Below are 20,940 nucleotides of genomic sequence, written 5' to 3'. Positions count from 1 at the left end.
TACATACATACAAAACCAACTTTGGTGAAAAAGTTATAATGTTACGAGAATAAAGTCAAAATATTTTGGCAATAAAGTTATAATATTATGGGCATAATAAATATACATACATAAATATACCAGAAGAAAACTTACAAGAAAGTTAAAAAAAACAAACAGAAAAAATGAAAAAAGAGCTGTCATTTAAAAAAAAAATCATGTCACATGTTATGTACGCAAACCAAATATAATATAATATAATATAATATAATATAATATAATATAATATAATATAATATAATATAATATAATATAATATAATATAATAAAAAGAAAAATAATGTCATTTTAATGTCAATATAATATAATACAATACAATACAATACAATACAATACAATACAATACAATACAATATAATATAATATAATATAATATAATATAATATAATATAATATAATATAATATAATATAATATAATATAATATTATATAATATAATATAATAAAAAGAAAAATTATGTCATTTTAGCAGCATAGACTTGAAACAATTAAGAAAAAATTTTTTAAGTCGTAATATTATGAAACACAAACAGAAAGTTGTCATTTTTGGAAAATTAGGTAAAGAGTTATAATCTTACAAGAATAAAGTCACAATATTATGGGAATAAAGTCCTAATATTACAAAAAGAAGTGAAAATATTCAGAGAAAATAAGGCGTATTCTAACGGGGAAAAGTCCACTTTTCCAACAATAGTGTTGTAATATTATGAGGAAAAATGATGTCATTTTAGTGGCATAGGCTTGAAATATTCAAGAAAAAATATGTTTGGGTTTTTTTTTTAAAGTCATAATATTATGAGAAACAAACACAAAGTTGTCATATTTTCTTCTTCTTGTGGCAACCAGCTTTGAGGCGCAGTACCGCACCTCCCGTGTTGGCCTGTGGCCCAGAGTTACGTGATACGGCGACCGATATCCTCAAAATACAGCCGATCCCGATCCTGAACCTCCTTTCATTTTTCACTGCGTGGCCCTCGCTGGGAGAAGCACAGCTGCCAAACCACCGGCGGTCAAAGATCCTCTATATGACGGGAGTGTCCTGCTGTTTTCGCCCTGATGTGGGAGAAAGAGCTGAAGAGTAGATGCTAACATAAATATGAAATATATCCACCTTGGTAGCATGTGGGACAGCCTGTGTCTGTGTTTTAGGATGAAAAGGAGGCGAGTAGTTGTGAGGGGGGACGTGTCACCTTGACTTTATGTCATCGAGCGCGGATGCTTGCTCGGGGGGGGCCAAAGTTCAACACCTTGATATTTCACTCTGTCTTACTCTCCTCTAAAGTCACGCAGCATGTTTTTGGATCCACAAGCTGCAGTTGTGTGTGCGTGTGTGTGTGTGTGCGTGTGTGTGCGTGTGTGTGTGGGTGTGTGTGCGTGTGCGTGTGCGTGCGTGTGTGTGAGAAGAGGACAAAGCAAAGAAGGAAGAGGGGAAGAAGGAGGGAGAAAGGGCGAGTGGAGAGAAAGCTTATTAGCTGAACACAGATGCCCCCCCGCTATTTATATCCATCCACTGGGAGGGGAGATCTTTGCACCTCCAGGTTAGCAGCGCCGCCCAGCAGGAACGGGGAGGAGGGGAGGAGGGGTGCACTATTGCGCCGCTGTTGTGTTAACTTGTCAACACAGAGCTCACGTGTCGCACATCTCTCTCATTTGACGCTCGCCAACAAGTGCAGCCATGTATCGCACATGCGGGTCTTACAAAAAAGAAGTAATACCATTTCAAACCTCCTCCCTGAACTACCACCTTATCGTGGTGGAGGAGTTTGCGTGTCCCGACGATCCTAGGAGCTAAGTTGGCAGGGGTTTTATGCCCCTGTAGGGTCACCCACGACAACCAGGTGGTGAGGGACCAGACAAAGAGTAGCTCAAAGACGCCTATGATGACAAAAAACATTGGACCACCTTCTCCCTAACTAGCTAACCTGCCTCCGCCAGGGCCGCCCTTTGTCACCAATTCTGTTCATTACTTTTATGGACAGAATTTCTAGTCGCAGCCAAGACGTTGAGGGGTTCCGGTTTGGTGGCTGCAGGATTGGGTCTCTGCTTTTTGCAGATGATGTGGTCCTGCTGGCTTCATCAAGCCGTGAACTTCCACTTTCACTGGATCGGTTCGCAGCCGAGCGTGAAGCGGCCGGCATGAGAATCAGCAACTCCAAGTCCGAGTCCACAGTTCTCGCCCGGAAAAGGGTGGAATGGATGAGATCCTGCCCCAAGTGGAGGAGTTTAGGTACCTTGGGGTCTTCACGAGTGAGGGAAGGATGGAACGCGAGATCGACAAGCAAATTGGTGCGGCGTCTGCAGTGATGCGGACTCTACATCGGCCTGTTGTGGTGAAGAGAGAGCTAAGCTCTCAATTTACCAGTCCATCTACGTTCCTACCCTCACCTACGGTCATGAGCTTTGGGTAGTGACCGAAAGGAGAAGAACGCAGGTACAAGCGGCCGAAATGAGTTTTCTCCGTAGGGGGGCTGGGCTCTCCCTTAGAGATAAGGTGAGAAGCACTGGCATCCGGGTGAGACTCGGAGTAGAAGCGCTGCTCCTCCGCACTGAGAGGAGCCAGATGAGGTGGCTCTGGCATCTGGTCAGGACGCGTTGGAGAGACTATGTCTCCCAACTGGCCTGGGAACGCCTCGGGATCCGCCGGGAGGAGCTGGACGAAGTGGGAGAGGAAAATCCGGGCCTCCCTGCTTAGGCTGCTTCCCCCGCGACCCGATCTCGGATAAGCGGTAGAAGATGGATGGAAGCCCACGCGCACTCTTCCCCCATCAGGAAGTTACCCAGCATGCCTTGCGGGTCCCGCATGACTGTAAAATGGTACAGTATTGTGTACCATGTATATTCGTGTTTAAGTCTTTATCTCAACACACGCACATCACATTCAACACTTTTGTTGCATTTGCATTTGGAGCCCAGGGCTGTTTTTTTATTGGCCCACGGCCACATGCTCAAAATATCATGTGACAAGAACACGCTTTATGAAAATAAAGTCAAAATATGAAGAGAAGGGGACCACTGTGAGGAAAAATAACATCATTTTAGTGGCATCAAGTTGAAATACGGAAGAAACAATATATTGGTTTTTAAAAGCGGTGACATTCTGACAAACAAACAAAAAAAGGGGTGGAATTTTTGGAAAATTTGGTTGGGGAAAAAGTTATAATATTATGAGAATACAGTCAGAATATTTCGAGACGATCATTTACCAGAAGAAAGTTGAAAAAGGTGAAAAAAACAGCAAAATAAAATAAAATAAAGTCAAAATATTAACATGAAAAAGTTGTACTCTAGCGAGAAAGGTTGTCATCTTTTAAAATAATCATAATATTACGAGGACAAATAATGAAGAAAAAATGCTACTTTTTCAAAGTTGTGATATTTTAAGAAACACAAAACAACATAAAGTTGTCATTTTTAGAAGATGAGCTTGGGAGAAAGTTGTAATGTTCCAAGAATAAAGTGAAAATATGGGAATGAAGTCATAACTTTACAACGTCAACGTTCACAAGAGCAAAGTGGAAATAACGCTAAAAAACAACAACAGCAAAAACGGGAAAATCAGCTGTAATTTTCAAAATATGAAGAGAAAAAAGTTGCCATTTTTACAACAATAAACTATGAGGAAAAATAATATCTTTTTAATAGCACAGAGTTGAAATATTTAAAAAAGATAGTTTTTTTAAAAGTCATAATATTATGAAAAATACACAAAGCCAAACAAAATTGGATTGTTTTTCAAAAATAGGTTAGCAAAACAAGTTATAATATTAATATATATTAATATAATATTAATATTATAAAATCATAATATTATGGGCACAATATTTACAATAGGAAAGTTCAAAGATTTGCAAAATAAACAGCAAAAATGTGAAAATCAGCTGTAATTTTACAAGAACAAAACCAAAACATTAAGAGAAATATGATTGGAATGAAAAAAGCTCGCAATTTTATAATAAATAAACTTGTAATATTATGAGGAAAAATAATATCACTTTAATAGCATAGAGTTGAAATATTAAAAAAAAAAAAAAGAAGAAAAACACACAAAACAAAATAAAGTTGTCATTTTTGGAAAATGAGGTTAGCAGAAACGTTATTATATTATGGGCATAAAGTCAAAATATTATGGGAGCAAAATCTACAAGAGGAAAGTTAAAATATATGGAAAAAAACAAAAACCACAACAGCAAAAATTTGAAAATCGGCTGTAATTTGACAAGAATAAAAATCAAAATATTAAGAGAAAAAAATTGGTATACTTAGGAGAAAAAAGTGGCAATTTGACAAGAATAAACACGTCACATGAGGAGGAAAAACATCACAAGAGGCTTTTTTCCCCTTTAAAGTCGGAATGTTGTGCGAGACACACAAAACTAAATAAAGTTGTCACTTTCGGAAAATTAGATGAGCAAAAAAGTTATAACATTATGGGAATAAAGTCAAATATTATGAGAACAGAGGAGCAGAGTGTGACGTCGATACTAACAACATGCTTTGTCACCGATATTGCAAGTTTAGACTCCCCGACACCCCCACGTAAATCTTCACATGTTTTTTTTCCAAAGGCGTAAAGAAGAAGAAACGTGCTTTGGAGCGCGTGCAAGCGGACGCGCGTGCAAGCGGACGCGCGTGCGTGACAGGCAGTGAGTGGTAATGAAGGATTTGGACTTCCATCCCGTTACATTATGCAGCAGATGGTGTCCAAGCCCGGCCCGGCTCGTCCCAGGAGACAGAGAGGGACAGATGATGGGGGAGGTGTGGAAAGAGGCGTAAGGGACAAAGCTGTGTTTTTTTTTTTGTTTTTTTTTTTACTTGCACGTTTGTTTTCTTTTTTCATTTTTCTGTCACACTGGCTCTTGGAGGACCGAGTCGAAGCCCCGCCCCTCCCCCCTTTTGCTCCAGCTGAGGCTCCACCTGAGCCCATCCACTGAGACCCCGACCCGGTTTGACCCGTGAAGACGAGCAGCGCAGGACAGACAAGAAGAAGAAAATACATCCTACCAGAATCTTTCCGTGCTTCAAGCGAAATGACACATCAACACATTTGTCATGTTTTTCGCAAAACTGCCACACCGACGTGAAAGATGTGCGATGTACATGTGTATTCTTACCTTGACGCTTTTGATGAAGTACAAATCTACTTTCGACTGGAGTAAAGAACATATGTTGATGGAAAGTCATTGAAACAGTGACTACTGAGTGTCTTATTAGCGTTAGCGTTATTAGCATTTACTGTATTTTGACACTTGTTAGCATTATTTTCCTAGCTTGTACTGTAGGAGTTCATTGAAAAAATATAGCAAGAGTTGAATTGTAATGTTTGACACCCTATTAAAGCATCACAATCCTTACATGGATTTAAAATGAGATTTCATTGCATAAAATAAGTGTTTGGAAATGAGCTAGCTTACCTGCTGAGACACTGGCATTCACCATGGCTTCTATGGGTTAAGGTTAAAGCTAGCTAGCTTCTGTAGCTTGTTTTCTATGAATTCATTACAGAAATATAGTAAGAAGAGTTGAATTGTAATATTTGGCACCCTATTGAAGCATCACAATTGTTACATGGATCTTAAATGAGCTTTCATGGTACAAAAATACGCTTTCTGAAATGAGCTAGCTTACTGGACACGCTGCCATTTTGGGGACACACCACAGATTCTGTGGGTTGAGGATAAAAGCTTTCTGTGAATTCATTACAGGAATATAGTAAGAAGAGTTGGATTGTAATATTTGACTCCCTATTAAAGCATCACAATTGTTACATGGATCTTAAATGAGCTTTCATGGTACAAAAATAAGCTGTAGAAATGCGCTAGCTTACCGTACACATGGCATTTTGGGACACACCGTAGCTTCTTATGGGTTAAGGCTATAAAAGCTAGCTAGTTTCTGTAACTTGTTTTCTATTAATTTATTGAAGAAATGTTGTAGAAGAGATGAATTGCAATACTGGACACCCCATTAAAGCATTACAACTGTTGCATGGATTTAAAATGAGATTTCATGACACAAAAGTAAGTCTTTGGAAATGAGCTAGCTTAGCTGACACTGCCATTTTGGGGAAGCATATCCTGGGACAGTCACATGACTGTCACATGGCAACCACTCCTACACGTTTCCTATACGTCCCTTTTACACACATTTAAAGTGTTTTTATGGGTTAGGATTAGATGACTACACACTTCGGAAAGGAAAGAACAAGCTGCAGAAACTAGCTAGCCTTTAGCCTTTACTCATAAAAAGCCATGGTGACATGTGTGTCCCCAAATTGGCAGTGTGTCAGTTAAGCTAGCTCATTTCCAAAAGCTTATTTTTTGCCACAAAAGCTCATTTTAGATCCATGGAACAACTGTAATGCTTTAATAGGATGTCAAATATTACAATTCAACTCTTCTTACCCTACAGTATTTCTCAAGTGATTTCGTAGAAAACAAGCTACACAAGCTAACTAGCTTTTAGCCTTAAGCCATAAGAAGCCATGGTGACACGTGTCCCCGAAATGGCAGCGTGTCAGGCAAGCTAGCTCATTTCCAAAAGCTTATTTTTTGCCACAAAAACAAATTTTAGATCCATTTAACACCTGTAATGCTTTAGTAGGATGTAAAATATTACAATTCAACTCTTCTTGCTGTATTTCGTCAATGAATTCATAGAAAACACGCTGCAGAAACGAACTGGCTTTTATCCTTTACTCATAAGAAGCCATGGCGTGTCCCCAAAATGGCAGCGTGTCAGCCAAACTAGATCATTTCCAAAAGCTGATTTTTTTTTTTTTTTTACCATGAAAGCTAATTTTAAATCAATGTAACAACTGCAAAGCTTCAATAGGGTGTCAAATATTGCAATTAAACTTTTCTTACTATATTTCTCGAATGATTTCATAGAAAACAAGCTAGCTTTTAACCTTAAGCAACAAGAAGCCATGGTGACACGTGTGTCCCCAAAATGGCAGTGCGTCAGGTAATTTACAAAAGCTTATTTTTTGCCACAAAAGCTCATTTTAGATCTATTTGACAATTCCAAAGCTTTAATAGGATGTCAAATATTACAATTGAACTCCTCTTACTATATTTCTGTAATGATATCATAGAAAACTAGCTACAGAAGCTAGTTAGCTTTTAGCCGTTACTCACAAGAAGCCATGGTGTGTCCCCAAAATGGCGGCGTGTCGGGTAAGCTAGCTCATTTCCAAAAGCTTATTTTTTTGCCACAAAAGCTAATTTAATAATAATAATTCTTGCTGTATTTCGTCAATGAATTCACAGAAAACAAGCAAGGACAATATCACTCAACAGTAAAAATAAGCATAATTTAACAAGAAACCTTAAGAAAAAAAACAACAACAACGGCAAAAATGGGAAAATCAGCAGTAATTTTACAAGAATAAATTGAAAATATGAAGAGAAAAAGTTGCAATTTGAAGTATTGCGTTTCTGTGGCGGCTGTCGGGTGTGCTTCATGAAATAAAAGTCTCAAAGACGTGTTTGGAAAGTCAGATCGCTGACTCATCGTCCGCACATTCCTCAGTGATGTCGTCACACTCTTTGTCAGCGTGATCATCGTCCTCATGCGCACAACTTGCCCTGTGTGTGTGTGTGTGTGTGTGTGTGTGTGTGCGTGTGTGTGTGTGTGTTTTGATGGTAGGGAAAGAGAAAGTGAGCACCTTTGTGTGTCCATATGACAGAGTCTCTGTGGTGGTGGAGGGGGGCACAGATGGTGCAGACGATGGCCACATTTTCACATGGGACCTCCAGCTTTCTGCATCCCACACCTCCTGTTCTCACACACACACACACACACACACACACACACACACACACACACACACACACCTACACACACACACACACACACACACACACCATGTAGTATTTTTACATTTCTTCAAGTAGAAAGGCCAACAGCATCAATGCCGCTTGTGATCATAAGCAGCGTGTCGTTTGTTAGCATGAGTTATTTACGGGGGGGGGGGGGGGGGGGGGACACCCGGACACCCGCAGCAACGTTATCCTTGTAATATTTCAACTTTATTCCCAGAATAAAGTTGAAATATTATTATTATTATTATTATTATTATTATTATTATTATTATATAAATATTATTATTATTATTATTATTATTATTATTATTATATAAATATTATTATTATTATTGAAATATTATTAAATTCCCAGAATAAATAATATCATGACTTTTCCCCCCCAAACCCCATTTTCCAAAAATGACAAAAAAAAGAATTCTCCATGAGTTCACATCTGTGCTGCTAAAACGATTTATTATTATAAATTACATTTATTTTTATTTTGGACTTAATTTTATTTATTTATTTTTGACTTAATTTTTGGACTTTTTCTCATAAAATTACAGCTGTTCCCTCCCCCCCATTTCTGACGTTTTTTTTATTTTCAACTGTCTTCCTGTGAGTTTTCTTGTTGTAAAATTATAACTTTTCTAAAAATTGCGACTTCTTTTTTGTTTCTCGTAACATCACGACTATTAAAAACCAAAATTTCAACTTTATGCGACTAAAATGATGATAATTTCCCTCGTAATATTACCAGTTTATTCTGGTAAATTGTGACTTTTTTCCTGAATATTTTTACTTAATTCTCATAAAATTACAGCTGGTTTTTTTCCATTTCTGCTGTTGTTGTTTTTTCTTTTAATTTTCCAAATATTTCATCTTTCATTGCATTATAATATATTATAATATTATATTATGAATTACTATTAAATCATATTTTTTGTCATAATATTACAAGTTTATTCTCATAAAATTGCGACTCATTTTCTTGTTCGATTTCAACTTTTGTTAAACTTAATATTTTGGCTTTATTCTCATAAAGTTACAGCTGTTTTTCTTCCATTTCTGCTGTTGTTGTTTTATAATTTTCCTCTTTCTTCTTGTAAATTTTCTTACTCCCATAAAACTTTCTCCACAACACTAATTTTCCATAAAGCGCAACTTTTTTTTGTTTGTTTCTCGTAATATTATGACTTTTTTTTTTAAAAAAAGAACATTTTTCTCTAATATTTCAGTTTTATGCTACTAAAATAATGTTATATTTTCCTTACAATATTATATTATTATCGTAAAATTTGATTTAAAGTTTTTTGTTGATATTTTGACTTAATTCTTATAAAATTGCTGAAGATTTTTTCAATTTTTGCAGTTTTTTTTTGTTTTTGTTTTTCTTGTTAAATTATATTTTTTGTCCAATATTTTATTTTTATATTTTATTTTGTATTTTTTTATTTATATCATACATTTATCACATGTGTAATATATTTAATAATAATATCTTTTTTATTTTATATAAAGAAAGGTTTTTCTTTTTACGTTCTGGACAGTTTTTAAAAATAAAAACAGACCTGTTTTTTTCTTCCATCATGTCCGTCCATGTCTCCTGTTGTGCCTTTGTTTGATTTTCTTCCTGTGATGTCATCTTTCTTGTCTCCCGCCGCCCCCGTGGCTCTCCATCCAGGTGAGAGGAGGCTGACAAGGTGACAAAGTGACTAATCCTCCTCATTTCGGCGCCCGGTGGCCGCGTGACGCTAGGCACCGTGTCTGACCTCAACATGCTAACTGTTGGCATGTTAGCAGTCTAGCCGCTCTCCTCATGTGAAATGGTACACACGGTATCTGACTGCTATCGTTTCAAATGACTACAGATGTGCCTGTAAGCACGTTCGGCATTTAGCGAGGCGTGAGCATGCTAACTGTTAGCATTTTAGCCTTTGTGCTACTTTGAAATAGCATTATAGCTGCATGTCATAGTGTAAGATGACTATAGAACTGCGTGAGCACTTTTAGTACTTAATGTTATTGTGCTAGGTGCTAGCATATCGCTACATGACATGATGTAACATAATTATGGAACTGACTTAGCACATTTGATAATTAGTGCTATCTCACCTGGTGCTTTCATGCTAACTGTTAGCATGTTGGCATTTTTATCATTTTACACACATTACACAACAAATAGCTACATGACATGATGTAACATAACTATGGAACCGCCTTAGCACATTTCATAATTAGTGCTATCTCACCTGGTGCTTTCATACTAACTGTTAGCATGTTGGCACTTTTACTATTTTACACGTTACATAGCACGTGCCTACATGACATGATGTAAAATGATTATAGAACTACCTGAGCATTTTCAGTAGTTAGTGCTACCTTGCTAGGTTATCTTGGTAGGTTACCATTTTACTCACTTTAGCATACAGCTACATGGCATGATATTACATTAACTACTGAACTGCCTTAGCCTTTTGGTAATTTGTGCAGTCTCGCTAGATGTTTTCATGCTAACTGTTAGCATGTTGGCATTTTTACCATTTTACACATGTTACATAGCATATAGCTACATGGCATGATGTAAAATAACTATGGAACTACCTTAGCACTTTTAGTAATTAGTGCAATATTGCTAGGTGTTTTCATGCTAACTGTTAGCATGTTGCCACTTTTACCATTTTACACATGTTACATAGCATGTACCTACATGACATCATGTAAAATTCTTATAGAACTACCTGAGCATTTTCAGTACTTAGTGCTACCTTGCTAGGTGCTGTCATGCTAACGGTTACATGTTACATAGCATATACTGTATCTACATAACATGATGTAAAATAACTATGTAATCGCCCTAGCACTCTTGGTAATTAGTGCTATATGGCAAGGTGCTTTCATGCTGTTAGCATTTTGGCACTTTTACCATTTTACGCGTGTTACATAGCATATAGCTACATGGCATGATGTCACATAACTACTGAACTGCCTTAGCCTTTTGGTAATTAGTGCAATCTCGCTAGGTGCTAGCATGCTAACTGTTCGGATTTTAGCCTTTCTCCTGATGTTAAATAGCAGATGCTCCCATGTCTACGCCTGCATTTATATGTACAGTGGAGTGTATTCTAGAGGATTTACATGGTGTAGCTTTGCCCACATTCAGTCTAAGCAGCTTTGTCAAGCTTTGGCCAGGGGCTTCACACACTGAGGCGAGGTCTGGGCATCACGACATCACACATGACCAAGCACGGACCATCTCTGCTTCTTCAAGCAATTAGTGTGTGTGTGTGTGTGTGTGTGTGTGTTTGTGTGTGTGTGTGTGTGTGTCCATGGGCTCCAGCTGTCAGGAGGCCTCTGTCTCCTGGTCCTGACGTGTCTCTGATACACCCTGCTGTGAGGCCGTGTCTCACCAACACACACACACAGCCCAGGGCAACCTGTCCGTCCGTCACGTCATACACACTCACTTGTCTCATACACGCTGGACGTGCACGGACGGGGCAGTGCAGCGCGTGTCTGTCACCCTGCAGGCCACCACCACCACCACCACCGCTACGCCCTAATTGTAATCACCTCGTTAGGCACGCTGATGGTCCACACTCACTGGCAGCGTCTTCTCCTCCTGACAGGAAGAGGAATGAAGGGCAGGTGTGACGGTGGACATACTGGGGGGGGACACAAAGCGGGCCAGGGCTTCCAAAGCAGTATGTGTCCACCAGATGAACGATGTGTGATCAGGTAAAGGTAACGAAGGTGGAACATCTCAGTGTGGAGTTTGCATCTTGTAAAAACGTGCACGTCATCTTCTGTGGAGAAATTGTCCAATGTTGTTGCGTGCCTGAAGTGTGGACACTTATTAGCCAAAATGCAGATATGAAATAATGATTAAAAACATGATTTAATAGAAGTAACATCAAGGAAATAAATCTATATATTGTGTTTAATGTATTTGTATTAAACAATTTATAATGTAGTTGTAGTTATATTTACTTATTTAGTTAGTAATAATAGTTTCAGTTGCTATTTGTAAATATTTAATGATTGTATTTATTATTAATAATTATTTTGAAATAATGTATATATATATATACATATATAATATATAATATAAATAATTCTTCTGTTTGAGTGAATGCATTATTTAAATTTTTTATCTATATTATTATGCATTATATAATTTTATCTATAATTATATATTTCTGCATTACTTTATGTAATTATTATTTAGTAATACATGTGTCATTTATACTTATTTAGAGGTTTATTTAATACACGCAGTATAAATAAGTCATGCACGTGGATATTTTCTCCTGTTTAACTGAAAGCATAACTTTAATAATCACTCATCTGCATTAATATCTTTCATATAGTTTTATCTAATCATTTTATTGTATTATTTTTGGAGTGGTTCTTGCAGTCATCATTTTTTAAAACAGCTTATTGAACGTACGTCGCACGAGTAAGTAGCACAAGGGAGTATTTCCTTCTGTTTAGTTGCATGTATGGCATATGTTGGTTTTGCAATATGAATATCATGCCATGTTTGATATATTTACGAGTTATTTTGTGTAATTTATTGTTTTGTTATTTTTAGTGATTTAAAAAACGTTGGCTTAATATGTGCAATAAGAATAAGTAAGGTACGTGAGTATTCTGTTTAATTGAAAGCATTTATTATAGATTATATAGTATATTTAGTAAATATAGTCTTTAATAGAGCTCATCTGCATGATTATATGTCATACACTTGTATGATGAAAGATTTGATTGGATTATTTTTAAACAATGAATTATTGCGTATTCTTTATTTCTAATCATTTTGGAATATATTTTAATATATCATGTAAATAAGTCCTATGTTTGTATTATTTTAGTGTGTTTTATTTGCATTGCTATAATCATGTTATGTACTCGTGAATTATTTGATTTAACTTTGAAATGATTATTTTTGTTTGCATGAATTATGAATTCTCGCTGTGATTCCAGTTGAGGCGTGACCTCGTGTGTGCACGTTCCTGCAGGTTACACGGTGTTGGTGTCCGGTTGGAGATGTGGGATGATTGATTGATTTCTGTTCTTTTGCGTGATTCGTGTCATTTTCGGTGCGTGTGATGTGCTGGCTGGTCCCAACGTCCCTTCAGCGGCGTAAAAGTCACGCATTGCTGTGAACTGATCGTTGCTAATCATTTGTAAGTCTTAAGATAAGTCGTTTAAGACGTGAATACGCGGGGTTTTTTCATATTCTATCTTTGCTCTCCCAGGGGAGGGGAGAGGGAGAGGGAGAGAGAGAGAGAGAGAGAGAGAGAGAGAGAGAGAGAGAGAGAGAGAGACACAATAGCTTTGGCCAAATAAATTCCATCCCCTTCGTTCGTGAAGTCATTCTTCATCTGACGGTACCGTTTGGATCTTATCTCCCAAGTGAGAGCGAGGCGGAAAGGAAGCGGATTATCCTCCCGTCCTTTATCTCCACCATCTCCCTCTTCTTCTTCTTCTTCTTGGATGGAAGAGTAGCTGCGGTCCTCCTCCATTGTCTCTCCATCGAGGATCTCCTCCTCCTCTTCCTCCTCATCAGACAATCCGGCGTGTTCTTCGTCATCTCCATGCCGGGCGAGTTGGCCAAGAAAGTTGGTGCTGAAGCTGCAACATCCGGCAGGACAATGACGTCCAGTGGGGCATAAAGACTTTTACTCCACGAATCAAACCAGGTGAGTCTCAAATCACTGCAAGAAATACCACTTCATACGTGTATCACTGCAAGAAATACCACTTCACGCACGTATGACTACAATAAACACCACCTCATGCAAGTATCACTGCATCAAATACTACTTTATGCATGTGCCACTGCAATACATACCGCTTCATGCACGCATGACTACAGTAAATACCACTTCATACCACTACATGCATGTATGACAGCAATAAATACTACTTCATGCATGTATGACAGCAATGAATACTACTTCATGCATGTATGACTGCAATAAAAACTATGTATGACTGTAATAAATACTACTTCATGCATGTATGACTGTAATAAATACTACTTCATGCATGTATGACAGCAATAAATACTACTTCATGCATGTACGACTGCAATGAATACAAGTTCGTGCATGCATTACACGCCCACAGGTGCTCTTTTTTTATTTATTTCGCAGAAAAACGTCGTTAATCCTAATTAAAAACATGATTAATCACATCAAAATGTGATAGAAACTGAAATAAAACAACGTGTCTTCGAAAAATGTCAAAATTTAAAAGGTATTTTATCTTGTTAATCGTTTATATAGTTGTTGAAACAGAAAACATGTATATTTGATATATAAATATATGATTTATAATTGAATTAATATCTATATTATGATGTTTTATACTATATATAGTTCATATCAACGTTACATGTTGATGATCTTTATTTTTGCATTCATATCATATAAAAATGTGGAATTGCAATATTAAAAAAAAGAAGAAGCAGAGTTTTAAATGGTGTTTGTTTCCGCTCCCGCAGGAACCTGAGTCCAAACAGAGAATTTCCAAGATGATGCTCAGTCCGGACCAGGCCGAGGCGGACCTCTCGTGGACTCAGTCCGACCCGGAGACGCTGCTGAGCGGCCTGAAGTCGGCCGGCTGTTCATCGGAGGATCCGGCGGAGGAGGGCGAGGAGCGGGCCAACAAGCACCGGGCCGAGCAGCCGCTCAGCCGCGAGGAGAAGCGGCGGCGGCGGCGGGCCACGGCCAAGTACCGCTCGGCCCACGCCACCCGGGAGCGGATCCGGGTGGAGGCGTTCAATGTGGCCTTCGCGGAGCTCCGCAAACTGCTGCCCACTTTGCCCCCCGACAAAAAGCTGTCCAAGATCGAGATCCTCAGACTGGCTATCTGCTACATCTCCTACCTGAACCACGTGCTGGACGTCTAGACCCCCACCCCCGCCCCCCTCCGTGAGGCCTTCACGTGCTCATCAGCAGTATTTCTACACAATACTCCAATACTTGACTTTGGACACACCACCCGGCGCGGGACAAAGGTACGACATGGGGGGGTGGGGTCCAAAGTGCGGCCCGGGGGCCACGTGGAGCCCGCCGCTCAAAAAAAACTACATAAAAAAGAAAATATGCCAATAAAAAAAACCTTTCTGTATTTTTATTGTATTTTTTTCCACGTTTGGACCGACCCCCCCCCACAAAAAAGCCTCCCAAACAATACACGGCTGCCCCTAAAGTCTGGACACTTCTTATTAAACGACTGCATCATATATTTTCTGCTTCTGACGTGCCGTTACGATATATATTGCACGTGCTTTGTTTCCCGGTTGAATTTGAATGACAGCTATTTATTTGTTTTTGTGTTCTGATGACGATGTTTTTGCGGGACGTCCAGACTCGAGGGCCGGGCCGGGCTGGCAAAGGTGACGATAGCTGCTTTAGACTTCTAGCTTAGATGAAAAACACAAAAGAAAAAATGCATAAGTGCCACTTATGACGTATGAAAATGTGACCTTATTGTTCTTTGCTGTGTTTCCTCGTGTGTTGCTATTTATGAAGAGTTCTTATTTATGTTTCTATCGACACCATCTCTTTCCAATGGCACTTTCTGTTTTCCGTCTTGACGCCGTACGTGTGTATTTATGATTCTTATGATTTCACGTCTATTGTCGATCGATAGCAACGATAAGCACTTGAAGATGGCGCTAGCGGCGCCTCGCTCCAACGTTGATTTCCTTGATTTGCGCTCATAAATGTGATTTTATTTGGAAAGCAACGGCAACAGGAAGCCTGCTTTTGCTTAGAAGGACTCCTGGGAATTAGTTGCGTTTTACCATATCATATATTAATAATATTTGGGTGTGTTTGTGGTCTATTTGGAAATTGATGATGTGTTTTTTTTCTAGTAATATCCAAAGATCTGTTTGTCTCTTCAGGGTTGTGCACATCTTTTCTAGTAGAGATATTGTTGCTTTCTAAAGGACACACTTTTCATATTTTCAATTAAAAATGAAGATATTGGGAAACATTCTTTCTGTTGTCTTTTTATGCCGATCATTTTTAAAATGACGATTTATTGATATTATTATGAATAAATCATTCATGGTAAATCATTTTTAAGCCAATATTATGGACATTTGACTAGGTAGATATACCACATTGGACGTTTTCCTTCATACTTTCCATTTTTTTGCTCTTTTTTCATGTTTAATTGAGTTTTTAGAAGTACAGTAAAATACAGTCGACCGTTAGAGTCGCCATCTTGGCTGCGTAGCGGAAGGGGCGGGCGGGACTGTTCACGTTCCGCTGTCGTTTTCTTGGGTTTTTTTCCCTTTTGCTGTTGCATTGTTGGAACGTGCCGACAAAACGAGAAGCCTCGCCCCGCAAAGGGCCCCCGGGCCGCGCTTTGGACACCCCCGGTGTTCAGAAAGAGGGAGCAAACGGGCCCGAGGGACGGCAGGTGGGAAGCGGGATGACGTCACACCCGTCACATGTGGACGCGTGTCAGGTGACGCACACACAGACACATTTTTTTTTGTAACTTTTAAAATTAAACAAAGACTATATAATATAAATATAAATACTTTTATTTTTACATCCATGTATTAATTTTAATAGATTTTATATTTGATATTTTTTATTTGCTGTATTATATAAGCAAAATATAACAGAGTATTATAAGGTATATAGTGCAGTAAATCAAATATATTTCAAAAAAATATAACATAATATTCATATACTGTATTATATATTTTATCATATAATAATGTGCATAAATATGAATTAAAAATTGAAAAAATAGCCTACACTATAATATAATACTGTATGATCATGTGCAAAATACAATAAGTAGAAATAAAAATAATTAATAATAATTAATTTAATATAATATTTTTATTTACTGTATTGCATAGATTATGATATTATTATAATGTCTATAATACAGTAAATAGGAGCAAACTGTAAATAAAATACATATTTTTATTAACTGTATTATATACCTTATTATATAAAAGTGTATTATAATGCATAATGCAGTAAATAAAATATCTGATTTGATTAATTACTGTATTATGAGGTTGTTTACAATACAGTACAATAATCAATCAATATGTACTCTATGATCAACATTATAATATAATAGGTTATATTAAAAATCAAATCTGTTCTCTACATCATAATACAATTACTTTATTAGATGAGTGCATTTTGAGGTTCATAATACAGTAAATAAAATGTATATGACATTGTTTTATTTGTAATATAATACTGTATTAAAATAGCCTACATATCACAATGTATCATGCATGATCTAATGGTACATAAATACATGTATTACAAATAAAACGTGTATTATGAACATTATAATATAAAGATATGTTGGAATAAGTGAAACGTAATGCGTACATTGATGCTCACTTCATTGTGTTTGGACAACTAATGAGTGCATCCTACACAGCTCGTGTACTTTAGGGACACCTTGTGTAGAAGGCGGGGTGACGTCACTCTCGTGCGTGCGGACGCGTGTCAAGCGACGCATGCTGCACGAGCACGCGCCCGTGCACGCGTGTGGCTCCACACACACACACACACACACACAGAGCGCGAGAGAGAGCGAGTGAGTGGTCATGAGCTTAAGGCAGTGTTCGGCTCATCCATGTGTGCCGCTGCTGGCTGAAAGGCTCTGGCCCTCCCCAGAGAGGGGGCAGGTGTTACTCCAGACGAGCCAAGACAACCAAATTACTGGCCGTCTGGCACCTCCCGTGGGAAAGCCGGCGAGCGGAGGGACGGGAGACATGGAAATTCATCAGCCGGCTCAGCCAAAGCCGACACGTCCTTTTGGTCAAACGATTTGACCAAAAACATCCAAATATTGACAACAACCAAACTTGGACACACCCAGGCCCCGCCTTCTTCTACCCTCAGCACGCTAAAAGCGCTGCTGTCAGGATGCGACTCCTTGTCAGCTTTGGCATATCGCTGAAAAAACATATTATTCATATCTACTTCACTCTTTACTCTTTTTTCACCATTTTTGCTGTTTCTTTTATTTGCCAAATATTTCAACGTTCTTCTGAAATATTCTTCCAAACATTGTTTTTTTTTTTACATTTTTTATGATTTTATTCCCATAATAAACATATATATACACATATACAATGAATTCATATAAATTATATAATATTTCAACTTAATGCTACTAAAATGATTTTTCCTCATAATATTATGACATTATTATTAATGCAACTTTTTCTCTTAATATTTGGACTTTATTCTCATAAAATTATTGCTGATTTCTCCATTTTTGCTGCTTCTTTCTTCTTAAATAATTTTTTATTTTGAGGTTTTATTTTCAATGACATTATTTCCATAATATTTTGACTTTATTCCCATTTTTTTGTTTTGATCGTTTCTCATATTATGACTTAAAAAAAAAACAACAACATTTTTTCTTTAATATCTGAACACTATTATATATTTTTTTCTATTTTATTTTCATAAAATAAAATGAAAATTCCTCGTAAAAATATGACTTTTCCCTCTTAATATTTTGACTTGAGTCTTGCAAAATTACTGATGTTGTTGTTGTTGTTTCTTTTAAATTGTCAAGTTTCTTAAGTAATCTTCTTTTTTTTCAATGACTTTATCCATAATATTTTGACTTTATTGCCACAATATTATATTTTTTTTCCTGACATAATTTTCAAAAAATGACAACTTTATTTTTTGTTTTGTTTGTTTCTCTTAATATTACGACTTTAAAAAAAATGATTTCCTATGATATTTCCACTCATGCTGCTAAAATTATGCTTTTTTTTCTTCATAATTATAATTAAATTAATTAATTAAATTTAAATTTAATTAATTATAATTTAAAAAAGTTATAGCCGTTTTTCCATTTCTGCTGTTGTTTGTTTGTTTTTTTTCCAAATATTTAAACTTTCTTCTGAAATAATTTAGTTTTAGTTTTATTTTCAATGACTTTATTTCCATAATATTTTGACTTTATTCCCCCAATATTATGACTTTTTTTCCCCAACCTAATTTTCCAAAAATGACAACTTTATTTTTTGTTCTGTTTGTTTCTCATAATACTATGACTTTTAAAACTGATCTATTTTTTCTTTCATATTTCAACTCAATGCCACAAAAATGACATCATTTTTTCTCCATAATATTATGGCTTTTTCTCCAATTGGAATACGCCTTTTTTCTTGTAATATTTTAACTTTATTTCCATAATATTCTGATATTACTCATCTAATATTAAAAACTTTTTCCCCCAACCAAATTTTCCCAAAATTCTAACTTTTTTTTGTTTGTTCCTCATAACATTACAACTTTAAAAAAATCCACAAAAACTATTTTTTTCTCTAATATTTGAACTTTATGCTACTAATATGACATTATTTTTCCTCATAATATTACGACATAAATATTTCCTTGTTAGAATACAGTTTTTTTTCTCTTAATATTTGGACTGAAGATTTTTTCATTTTTGCTGTTGTTGTTGGGGTTTTTTCACTTCTCTTGTTAAATAACACTTTTAGGACGTGCTGCAGGCCAATGAAAAATACATTCGCAGGTTATTGAAGGTGCCCAGACTGCACTTTGGACACCCCTGGACTATTATTAGTCAAACAATATACACATTCAAGCAAATGTTAAGCAAATGTTATATTGTTTCACTAAACGACACATTTTCATGCAAAAAAAAAGTCTACAGGGATCTAATGATGTTAAAAAGCGTATTTAGAAGATGTTAAACAGGTTTATTATGCCTAGTATGTCTTATTTTCTCTTATTATGTCTACTATATTGGGTAAAAGGAGTGTAAAAGTGACTATAGGGGTGTTATTTCATTTCTAGAGGGTTCCAATGATGTTAAAAGGCGTATTTAGAAGGTAGTAAGCAGGTTTATTATCCCTGATATGTCTTATTTTCGCTTATTATGTCTACAATATTGGGTAAAAGGAGTGTAAAGGTGACTATAGGGGTGTTATTTCATGTCTAGAAGGCTCTAATGATGTTAAAAAGCATATTTAGAAGGTGGTAAACAGGTTTATTATGCCTAATATATCTTATTTTCTCTTATTATGTCTACTATATTGGGTAACAGGAGTGTAAAGGTGACTATAGGGGTGTTATTTCATTTCTAGAGGGCTCCAGTGATGTTAAAAGGCGTATTTAGAAGGTAGTAAGCAGGTTTATTATCCCTGATATGTCTTATTTTCGCTTATTATGTCTACAACATTGGGTAAAAGGAGTGTAAAGGTGACTATAGTGGTGTTATTTCATGTCTAGAAGGCTCTAATGATGTTAAAAAGCATATTTAGAAGGTGGTAAACAGGTTTATTATGCCTAATATATCTCATTTTCTCTTATTATGTCTACTATATTGGTTTATAGGAGTGGAAAGGTGACTATAGAGGTGCATTAAGTATGCATTGGTGCATTTTGTGAAGTGCACTTAGTGCACTAATGGAGTGTAGTGTGTGGAGTAGTGTGCAAAGGAGATGTGCTTGAGGTCCAAATGCAAGGCTGTGCTGAGAAGCAATCATCCATATGTTGGCAAGCTGAGAGAGCTGTCATCTTTGTACGTGCATGTGATGTGTGTGTGTGTGTGTGTGTGTGTGTCAGCTGATGTCCAGCTAGAAAGGTAGAGAAGCTACAAAGAAGTTGTCCATGTGTTGAAATGCAGCCCTCGGGATGAGACGTATTATGGGGGCCTACTTCACCAGCAGGGTCCCGAGGCCCGAGCTGGCTCGTGTCCTTTGTCTCCAAACAGATGGGAATGGGCAAAGAGAAGAAATGGAGAATCAGAGAGTGTGTGTGTTTGTGTGTGTGTGTGGGGAGGGGTTGAGAAAGGGCCAGTCTGTTCTCATTAGAGGCGGTATTGAAGACCACCCCCCAACACACACACAATGCGTCACGCTTCCCTCCTCATTCAGACACACGCTCGGACCATCTGTACACGGCCTATCATGAGGTGTGTGTGCATACATTACACACACAATCTGGACACGCACAATCAGCACTTTTACAATGCACAATCTGGACACACACGACACACTCACACACACCAAACAAGATATGCAATTGTTGTCACT

At 37.1% G+C, this 20,940-nt stretch overlaps 1 protein-coding gene across 1 annotated transcript; it reads left to right on the top strand.

The window, feature by feature from the left end:
• Positions 1 to 13,231: 13,231 nt before the first annotated feature.
• nhlh2 (nescient helix loop helix 2) lies at positions 13,232 to 15,855 on the top strand. Its single transcript, XM_054767569.1, has 2 exons — positions 13,232 to 13,549; positions 14,356 to 15,855. The coding sequence occupies exon 2, from the start codon at positions 14,386 to 14,388 to the stop codon at positions 14,761 to 14,763; it is 378 nt and encodes a 125-aa protein (XP_054623544.1). The 5' UTR covers positions 13,232 to 13,549; positions 14,356 to 14,385; the 3' UTR covers positions 14,764 to 15,855.
• Positions 15,856 to 20,940: the final 5,085 nt, after the last annotated feature.

Source organism: Dunckerocampus dactyliophorus, chromosome 1 (genome assembly GCF_027744805.1).
Source record: "Dunckerocampus dactyliophorus isolate RoL2022-P2 chromosome 1, RoL_Ddac_1.1, whole genome shotgun sequence".
Classification (NCBI taxonomy): domain Eukaryota; kingdom Metazoa; phylum Chordata; class Actinopteri; order Syngnathiformes; family Syngnathidae; genus Dunckerocampus; species Dunckerocampus dactyliophorus.
This window is presented reverse-complemented; position numbering and strand designations above follow the sequence as displayed.